The sequence below is a fragment of the Gymnoscopelus braueri genome (genome assembly GCF_963280865.1).
Source record: "Gymnoscopelus braueri genome assembly, chromosome: 22".
Lineage (NCBI taxonomy): Eukaryota > Metazoa > Chordata > Actinopteri > Myctophiformes > Myctophidae > Gymnoscopelus > Gymnoscopelus braueri.
This window is the reverse complement of record NC_137624.1, coordinates 33,850,056-33,860,730: the sequence shown is the minus strand read 5'-3', so window position 1 is coordinate 33,860,730 and position 10,675 is coordinate 33,850,056. Positions and strand designations below refer to the sequence as shown.

Below are 10,675 nucleotides of genomic sequence, written 5' to 3'. Positions count from 1 at the left end.
AACCGCAAAATACAATCCCCATAATGGGATATGTTGATGTCATCAATATTCATACTGACCTAGCTTCCATATTTGGCCATTTTGACACAGAACTCCATATATGGGCATTAAAGGACAAAGACAGACAGATACAAAAATCTCCATATATGGGCATAAAAGTGGCACAGACAGACAGACGGGTACAACAATGGGTACAACAGGTATTGCATTACTGGGTGGGGCATTCATTTCCATGCAGCTCGCATCGTTCCCCACTTGCATCGTTTCTGAATAGGCTGGTAATAATAGTAATAATTATTATTAATATAATAATACAACCGATAGCCTATAGGTTATCACAATATTACGATATAGATGATAGCCTATCAAGTCTTAGTCTCATGTCAATATAACATATTGCCCAGAGACAGACAAACAGACAGACAGACAGACAGACAGACAGACAGACAGATGATCTGTACTGACAGACTGTATTACATTACATACATTATATACATGTATTTCAATTTCCCGCACTAGAGACGATGCAACTTCCGTTCTGAGCACCATCGCCCTCCTCACCCTCATCATCATCATCATCATCATCATTTTTCCATCCAGAGAGCTTTGTAACAGCAGCGGAGGTAAAGTTTGTCCAAAATCGGAGCAAAGAAGAGAACGTTTGTACAGTGAGTAGCTTTTCTGCAAGAAGCCTCTCTATTCACCCACCGATGTGCATCACAGCAGCACGTCGCCACGACCAGTGAAGCGAAGGGAGAGAGACCTCCGGAGGAGAGAGAGAGAGACATAGACAGAGCGGGAGAGAGAGAGAGAGAGAGAGAGAGGGGGAGAGAAGGCACCAGAAAAATAACGAGACGAAATAAATATGCACAGAGACGACTCGGTCAAACTGATCTCTCGTGATCTATTATTTGGTTGCTGAGGGATCGAAAGAGAAACCCGACCAGTGGCTCTGACTGCAGCGCTAATAAGAAAGAGGCACCCGAGAGGAGAGGATCGGGATCTGCTGTGACAGCAGGCAGGAGGGGGACAAGAAGGGGATCTAGTGGATCTGCATGTGAGAGACACCGCTGGTCCAGCATCCATCCTCCGGAGGCAAAGAGATGCAGCCTGCAGCGAGCATGAGGACCCTCCCGGGTCTCATCCTCCTCATCCTGATGGGCACAGAACTCACCCAAGTAAGCTTTTGGATACATGTAGCCATTCCCCCCACCGACGCTCTGTATAATGTGATACAATGTAACCATTTCCCCACCTCCCGACTCGACTCTGTATAATGTGATACAATGTAACCCGCAGTTAATTGGCTTGCTTCAGATCATGACATGAGATTATAACCGGTACCTACCACCTAGCGCTCGCCCGTTTCGCGGGAAAAAACCCGGGAGAATTAGCCCCTCTCTGTCTGTCTACCCCGGTTAAACAGATTAACGGCTGGGATTACATGATGGGGATGCGTTTAGCGCTGGTGGGCGCGGAGACATCCAGTGCTGTCCGTTATATCGTTATAACTGGGGTTTATGGACGGACAGAAAAGGGAAATACTATATTTTGTTCTATGTAGCTTTTAATTCGTTTACACAGTTAGTTTTATAAGGATTGTAACACCTGCTCATATAGGCATCGTAATGTATTCTAAAATGACTCTTGTCATCTCTCGGAGAGGAAACAGCTGTCATTCTCTTATTGAATTGTTGGATGGATGCTGCCTGCCTATACACTGATGTGATGCCCTTTGGGTGGTTGGAATCAAAGCAGGCAGCGTCCACATCATCCATCCACAATCAAAGGCTTTAACATCTCAAGTGCAGCTGGTCTTTTTTTCCTCTTTTTTTGCATGCCCCAATGACCACAAAGTTACTTGATTTAACACTGCTGCATGCATGAGAGAAGAGCAGTGCATTCAGTCCAATAAAGCAATAAACTAAAAAAAAACACCCTGGTCAGCACGATGTTATTGGCTGAAGAAAAGAAAAGAAAAAAGAACATCACTTGTGTTATTGGAAATGGAAATGATTGCCTGCATCTAAACACAGGCCAGGCAATTGCAGCGGTAAATAGCAGTTTATCATTTATGTTCTTGGATTCAAATGAAATGTGCTCAGGCTTGTTGTTTATTTTGGCAGCTTCTCAGAAACAAACCCTGCTTGTGTTATCTCAGTCAGTGGCATGAGAGTGGGTGAATTCAACTTATTTTGCCAGCATTCTGAACCTAATGCATTGAAGCATTTTATTTGACTACCTAGGCAAGAAAAAGAAAAAAACATATTTCATGGGCTATATAGCACAGCGTCTAATTGTTCAAATCCAACCATGGTTGACTATTTCAGACATTAAAACAATGAGCTGTATATACCCTCAAGGGTAATCTATATTCCAATGTTTTGTGACAAATCAAATCACCAAACTATTAAAACTAAACACTATCGCTCCAAATATAACTCAAAAGAAAATTGTCTCACGCTGCAACAACCTCATATCCTGAGCAACCATCAGGTTGGAATAATCATCAGTGCATTGTTATCTTAATATCATTTCAGTAATTAATTTCAATATTCTGTCAACATATCACCTCCTTGAATAATCAAGAACATGCCCTTAACCACATGACGGCGTCGCTATACGTCCCTATTCTGGTGCGAACATTCGGCCAAAGTTCGGCTGGTCAACTAAGTATGGGTTTAAGTAGTTACTTTTTTTGATTGATTGAATACTTTATTAGTCAGGAATGTAAACAGCACGAGGTACAGTCGGACATTAGGCTAGGATAACAAAAAAAAGTCCTAAAGACTTGTTTCTATTGTGGTCCTATGTATTCAATTATCAAATTAACACAATAATACATGTCATCAACACATACAAAACACTATTATGTACAAAGGAGAGAAAGGAAAAACCGTGGCAGTGAATGACACCTCCTTTTCGATGGGAATTTGCATTTACCTCGCCTTTTGATCTCCTCCTGATAGATGTTTCTTTCTTCAGGCCAATTTGGAAAGAAACCTGAGATTTACATCTTTTAATGAATGGTTAAAAGCCAGAATCAACTTCTCAAAGCATTCAAGACTGTATGACTTGAATTATCTCATCTCCCTAAAGATAGAGCGATTTCCATACACGAGATTGATTAAGCCATTAAAACCGGGAAAGCATCCGTGTAATTTTAGATTTCTTTGTCTATTCAAAAATAGCAGATCTACAAGCTCATAGCGCGTCACTTCGTGCCGCGCTATGAGCTTGTAGATCTGCTATTTTAGAAAAATCGTGAAAATGTGTGAAAATATTTGAATATACATATATATTTTTTAAAGCGAAGATTTTTTTACTCAAATCTTTGCTTTTGGGGGTCCCTGGAACAAATTATTTTGAGATTTGGGTCGGCGGCAAAAAAATTAATATAATTTTGGGAGTCCTTGACATGAAAAAGTTCTGAGCACCACTGACATAACTCGGAACAACAACAACAACAACATCGCCCACTTCCTCCTCTGAAAAACCTCTATTGTGTGAACACTGGCACAGCATGACAGCACAAATAAGGGGGGGGGGGCACTGACTATATCGGTGTCATTGAAATATGAAGGCTCTGTCAGCGACGTGCAGCCAGGGCGGTCGGTGAATAGAGCGCCACGTGGGCTGTGTGTGTGTGTGTCTTTCAGCTTTTTATCGGGCGTCGTTGGGGTCCCGGTGTAGGTCAGGGCCCATGCAGGCGGTGACATTCTATCTCTTTCTCTGTCTGTGAGCCATGTGTCAGCGCTTACAAGGTCAGCCCTGCCGCCCTCAGCTCTCTCCCTGTATACCCACACACACATACGCTCCAGGTTGACAGAAACTCTAGACACACTGCTCTATTTTTACCCCCCCCACCTGACTACACAAAGTATAAGTGTACCACACAGCCGGTATAGGGCACAGGCAGTGCCTTATCGTCGCTGTGGGGCAGAAATCTTGTATCTCCATATTTCATCTTCTTTTTTTTTTCATAAGCGAATGTCCTATTTTATACTTCGTATGACAGTGCCACAGAAAAGTAGAAGAAATTAGAAAAAGTGCTCCGCTAGGTTAGGTAGGTTATTGTGGCCTCCTGGTGGCGCTATAATAGGCCAATGTGAAAAGGGTGCCATTTCTTCTTAGGCCTTTCAATCGGACACTGCATTCATGATTTGAGGCATTTTGTTCCAAAAATGTGTTTTGCTAAATTAGACCTGCTGGTGGCGCTATAACAGGCCAATGTGAAAAGGGTGGCATTTCTTCATCAGCCTAGTGGGAAGGTGCGTGCAAAATTTCACGGAAATCGCACGCTGCTTTGATGATTTGAGGCATTTTGTTCAAAACGAACCAATCCTGCAAACTTTGGAAGCCAATCTTAGCCAATCAGGATAGAATATGGAAAATCAGACAGATCTGTGTTGATCACATGACAATAGAGATACTGTGTACCGATTTGCGTGAGGTTTGGATAGAATCTGTAGGAGTGATATCCAAAAAGGTGTTTTGCACAAATCGGGCTCCTGGTGGCGCTATAACAGGCCAATCTGAAAAATTCGGGGCAGAAGTTCGGCTTTGGCATCCAGGGAGTGAGTGTGCACAGTTTCGCAGCGGCCGGGCTAACGGTGCCGGAGATGAGCTGTTCACAGACACACGGACGGACGGACACACGGACGGACGGACAGACAGGGTGCAAAACATACTCTCGCCATGCCTTTTGGCCTGGCGGAGACAATAATTAGTATAGTAGTTTTATTTTACTTTTTATGTTCACTTATAATAACATGCCCAAAATAGGGATGCCAAGTTGAAAGTGGTTAAGTCTGTCGGTTGGTTTTATAAATATTTAACCAGTGAAAAGTATTAACAAGCACTTGGGACTAAATAATTACTACATTGGATCCATTAGCACACAGGTTCTTTTCCCCTCCTTTTTTCTTTCCTGAAAAATAACGGCTGAATACAAGGTTTCCCACCTGACAGAGAGACCTTACTTTAACCCCGGATACAGAGACTGAGAAATGTAGAGAGGTTGACTGGAGGGGGAGAGAGAGAGAGAGAGAGAGAGAGAGAGAGAGAGAGAGAGAGAGAGAGAGAGAGAGAGAGAGAGAGAGAGAGAGAGAGAGAGAGAGAGAACCTCAGCACATCCCGAATGAAAAGCATTCGTCTATGTCCAGTTTAATCATGCAATGTAACTGAAGTTTTTATGTTAAATGAATTGATGCCTCCTCCACATTTTCTCCATCAAGTTTGCTTGAAAAGAAGCAGAGAAGTTTACTGAGTTTAGATGAAGGCATCATCCAATTGGGACACAAGACAACGGAGGGCTGTCAGGAAACAACAACAACAGTCGGGAAGTCAGCATTGCTACGATGTCAATTAAAAGTTGAGTTGTATTATTAATTCAAATCATAATACTTCAATCAGACACACAGACGCCCCCCCCCCACCCCGCCGGCACTCATACAGTATACATGCACGCACACGCACACGCACACGCACACGCACGCGCACGCGCACGCGCGCACACTCACACGCACATGCAGACGCACACGCACGCGCACACACACACACACACACACACACCCCCCCACACACACACACACACACACACACGTTTGTATTATTACTTCTGAGGACATCAACATTAGCCCAAAAAAGCAGATCTACAAGCTTGACCCGTTGTAGGTCTGCCAACATCCGTGCACAACACAGTACGTAACTACTGTAAGTATAAGTCAGATATAACTCTTTTTTCAAAAGATATTTTGGGGTCTTTTCTGCCTTTAATGATAGTATACAGTGGAGATGGACAGGAAACAGAGGAAGGAGAGGACGGGGAGAGACACGCAGCAAAGATTGTCGGGATTGGAATTCGAACCTGCAATGCGCTGTCAGGCTACATTAGATAGAGCCTATTCACCTGTTTCCTAGGCTGTGTGTTTTCCACTTCCTGTCGGATTTCATTGGATATCATTAGTCATCTGACCAGTTTCATTGGATTTCATTGGATCAAATCGACAGGAAGTGGAAAACACACAGGAAGTGGAAAGCCTAGGAAACAGGTGAATAGGTGGTATGCGCCTGGACCACTAGGCCAGTGGGCACCCAGTCAGATACAACTCTAACCCCTAAACCTAACTTCTAAATGCCTAATCTTAAACCCAAGCGGAATCTTTATCCTAACTGTAATAGCCTAACCCATAAACTGTTTTAACCATAAAGCCACATCTCTTGTGAGGACCAGGAAAATGGTGCTCACATGTCTATTTCCCAATTTCTACTATACTCGTGGTGACATTTGGCCATCACAAGTACAGAGATACAAGTGTACGCACGCAAGTGCACGTGCACACGTGCGCAGGCACGCACGCACTCACACAACACAGAGTCAGAATAGCAGCTGTTCCTTACCTGGAAGCTCCCCTATGGCCCCACATCTTACCACACCACCTTAACGAGACCCTGGCTCTTAACGAGGCCCTGAGAAACCAGATGGCAGCGCTGTGGCAGCTATAACCCTCTGACACACAGGCAACCTACATTCTCTGCCCGACAGCAAGGATAGCGCCGTTGTCGGGCAGAAACCTCTTATCTCCATATCTTTACCGTTTGTGTTTTTTCGTAAATTAATGCGCTATTTACAGCATCACACGAAAGCCTCAAAAATAGCGTTTTGATGCTACTATTTCTGAATGCTACTATTTCTACATCCTACATCAACCCACTAGCGCACACAGAAATACTATGAATTACACGATAAAGGCACATTACACAAAGTACTCTTAATGTGTTATGTATTCAGATTTAGCTCTTTATTTAACCACTAGCTACCACAGCAGCTAATCTTGAGCACCGCTGGACCGATCAGCCTGAAACTTTGCATGCATACTCCCACTAGGCTATATGCATTTGCTTCAAAACACTTTTTGCTACTACTCCTATAGATTTTGTTCAAAACGTACACAAATCGGGACACAATTATATCTGGAGTCATGTGATCAACTTGAAGAAATGCACACAAATTCATGCACCCCGTTATAAACATAGCCTATTTGTTGGTAAATCCATGCATGTCTCAAATCATTGCCGAATTTAATCCAGTTAAAATGATACTACAGACTCAAACAAGCAGAGGGCTTCATTGCAATTCTTAAATAAGGCTTTAGCAGAACACTGAACACCTAGGCTACTTTCTTTTTTTCTTCTTTTTAATAATGAAAATGTATTTGGTCAGCTGTTGCACCTTGCCCTCGTCTCTGCACCATTTCACAAGGTTTAATCAGCGGAACATTGAATAACCCATCTCTCCATTCATCAAGCTCACAGAGGCACAGTAAAGCCACAGAGGCCACCACGTACCATTTGACCAAAGTTCATGGCTTCAATAAGCACAACGAGCAACAAAGGCATTACGTATTAGAAGCAAAAAGGAATTCATGAAAAAGAATTTAGCAAAAATTATAACCGTGAAGCAATAATAGACTGGGCAACACAATATTTTCTATATTGTGAAATAATGATGTGTACCATTTTGTAGTTAGATTTGATAGAATGCACACAGTCCAATTGAAGATGTAGGCCTAATTGATCTTAGCTTCCTTCTATTGCTCTCTCTCTCTCTCTCTCTCCACACATGAGGCCTGGGTGGTTTAGAGCAAAAACTGTTCACTAGTAAGAGACCAGACCTCTACTTAAGTTTAACGATTTATTGAAACGTAATGAGATGAATGTGGAACCCAAGGAACAGGGCGATACTCAGGGTGGGGGCAGTCGGTCGTCTCTACTCCGTCACTGCCCCCCTGCATTCCTAGAGAAATAGGGACAGAACATATACCTATGGGACAGAAGGAAGAAGAGCGAGAATTAAGGAGGAGGAGGAGGTTGGGATGGAGGAGGACGTGAAGCAGAATATACAAGTCTGTGCAGAGATCGCAGGTGTATTTATACTGTGGTGATTGCAACAAGGATTGGCTGTGGTGAGTAGAGGCAGGTGTAGTGGATACGGGTGATTGCGAATGGGGGAGTGGCTAATGAATGAAGGCAGGTGTGGTAGATAGGGAAGCGATTGAGAACGGGGAGTGGCCGTGATAAGCAGAGGGTGGTCTCTACTCCTGTACACAACTTCATTTTGAATCATTTATAGAGATGCTGTAGCGAGGCCATGTGTGAAAATAAAACAACTTGATGAGTGCTTTAGGTCAAGAAAAATGTTTTTGCATGCATGCATACACATACACACACACACACACACACACACACACACACACACACACACACACACACACACACACACACACACACACACACACACACACACACACACACACACACACACATACATACATAAACAATTCAAACCCTGGTTGGTCACATGATTACTTTTGTTAAGTGTCAATGTGTCACCTCCACCCACACATCTCTGTTCAGCCCACTGATGTGTCACTATCGCTGCGGCAACAAGTGTCATGGTGTCCTCCAGCACAGCATGCTCAATCTATGGAAGAAGGACATCTTATTTCCTATAGCTCAGTGGCTCTCAAAGTGGGTCCGGGGACCCCGGGGGTCATTGAGGGGGTTCCAGGGGGTCCCTAGCAAAATGACTTCATATAGCATCAAAATCTGTTTAACCACTTGAACCCTATTTTACACTTTAGCTATTGGAAAATAGCCAATGTTGTGAGCTTGTAGATCTTCTATTTTCACCAGAATTAGACATTTCTTGAAAATTCGGGAATCATTCCCTCTTATGGGGGTCAATGGCACAAACACATATCAATTTGGGGGTCCTTGACATGACAAGGTCAGAGAACCACTGTCCTGTCCTATCTATTCATTATTCTATGGGTCATACGTATTTAAACCCAGCAAGACTTGTCTAAGTAGGTTAATTGCATATTAGACACACAGCACTGTAGGCTAGACAATGTCATACATGCAACAATGACTTCTACCAGCAGCACAGATTTTCCTTTTTTTTAATACCGTATGCCCTGGTGAAATCATGTCAGGATGGTATGAAGGTATGACAAAAATAGATGCCACCCAAGTTTAACACGCACGCGTCCACGCACTGCCCGTCTGCCTCTCTCTCTCTCTCTCTCTCTACCGGTCTCTCTGTCTATCTGTCTGTCTGTCTCTCTCTGGGCCTTTTTCTCTCAGAATGTTTGCTGTGTTGACTCGTTATTTCCCTGCATGCTCCATGTTTTAATTGCTTCATATTTATTATGGCTACTACATTACTTACAGTACCCTGCCATATCTCTCTGTGTCCTGATGTTACCAACTAATGCTCCATTAAACTTGATCTCCCAGAGGTTTGCAGTGGTTTGCATTACAGAGAGGCTCTGGGATGAGCTTTTAGTTTATGTAAGCACAGTAACTGATGCGTCTGTGTTGTCAGTGTGTGCATGTATGTACTGTATGTATGTATGTATGTATGTATGTATGTATGTATGTATGTATGTATGTATGTATGTATGTATGTATGTATGTATGTATGTACATACAGTATGTATGTATCATATATCAGTTGCCATATTTGTACTTTCTACAATCTTTTAGTTTCAGAATGCCCGTAGTAAACATTGGATGGGATTTGCACTCTTGAAACACTACCATTAATTCCACTGTGACAATGCCAGATTGATTAATTAAACAACTAATTAAATCCAGTGAAATAGGGCTTTGTGCCAGGTTTAAACCGGACAAGATTTGTCTACGGTACAGAAATAAGGCTACGACTAACGATGAGCAATATAATCAATTAATCTGATGATTATCTTCTATGATTAGTTGATTAATTTATGTGAATACGTTGAATCATAATATTACAGTAGAATAAGGTGAAATGATGTAGATGCTCATCACAACTTGGAAACAGACATCCTGAAATTGATGTTAATGTGAAACATAGGCTAGCTTGCATAACAAAGCATTCACATTCTGCATGGTGAAATTGCCCATGCCACACAATATTAGAAATGTTTTCACGATACAGTGCATCGCTAATCTGATTGTTTGATTACAAAAATTGTATGCGATTACAGTAATTGTCAGTCAACCGCTTAATCAATTAATTGTTTCCTCCCTACTTTTTGAACTTCATGGATTAGACTGTGGTTCAGAAAGTGGGGTCTGGGGACCCCTAGGGGTCCTTCAGGGGGTTCCATGGCGTCCCCAGCAAAATGAGGAACAGTTTTATTTCACCGTCTGGAAGTTGAGCCCAATGAGAGAATGCATAACGATGACTGTTCAGCTCATAGGTTTCACTCACCACACCTACAGACAGATGAATTATGTATATTAAATCTAATCTAACATCAAATAAATCCTCTCTTATGGGGGTCCCTCCCTGGCACAATATATTTTCAAATGGGGGCCCACGACCCAATATGTATATCAATTTGGGGTTCCTTGACATGACAAAGTTTGAGAACTCTGATATAATAACTACAGTAAAAGGCATTTGGTTCCCTTTGTACACGCTTTGGAGTGGACCCTTACGGGCTCTTATACAGACCCAAATGGACCCAAATTGATTCAATTTGTGCACCGTACGGAGTTGAATGAACACTGAGGAATTCACTGTGTATATGCCTAGCCTAGTCTGGTAGGGGTATGCTGAGCTGGACTGCATTGGACAGGGCTGAATATACTTGACATGAAATCTCAGTCTGGCACGGCG

At 42.7% G+C, this 10,675-nt stretch overlaps 1 protein-coding gene across 2 annotated transcripts in view; it reads left to right on the top strand.

Moving 5' to 3' along the window:
• Positions 1-609: 609 nt before the first annotated feature.
• The window catches only part of olfm1b (olfactomedin 1b), a 36,626-nt gene continuing 26,560 nt past the window's right edge, over positions 610-10,675 (top strand). For both annotated transcript variants that reach the window (XM_080418710.1, XM_080418711.1), the window contains exon 1: positions 610-1,178. In XM_080418710.1, the coding sequence (XP_080274836.1) occupies positions 1,104-1,178 (75 nt within the window). In that variant the 5' untranslated portion in view covers positions 610-1,103. The remainder of the gene's footprint in view (positions 1,179-10,675) is intronic.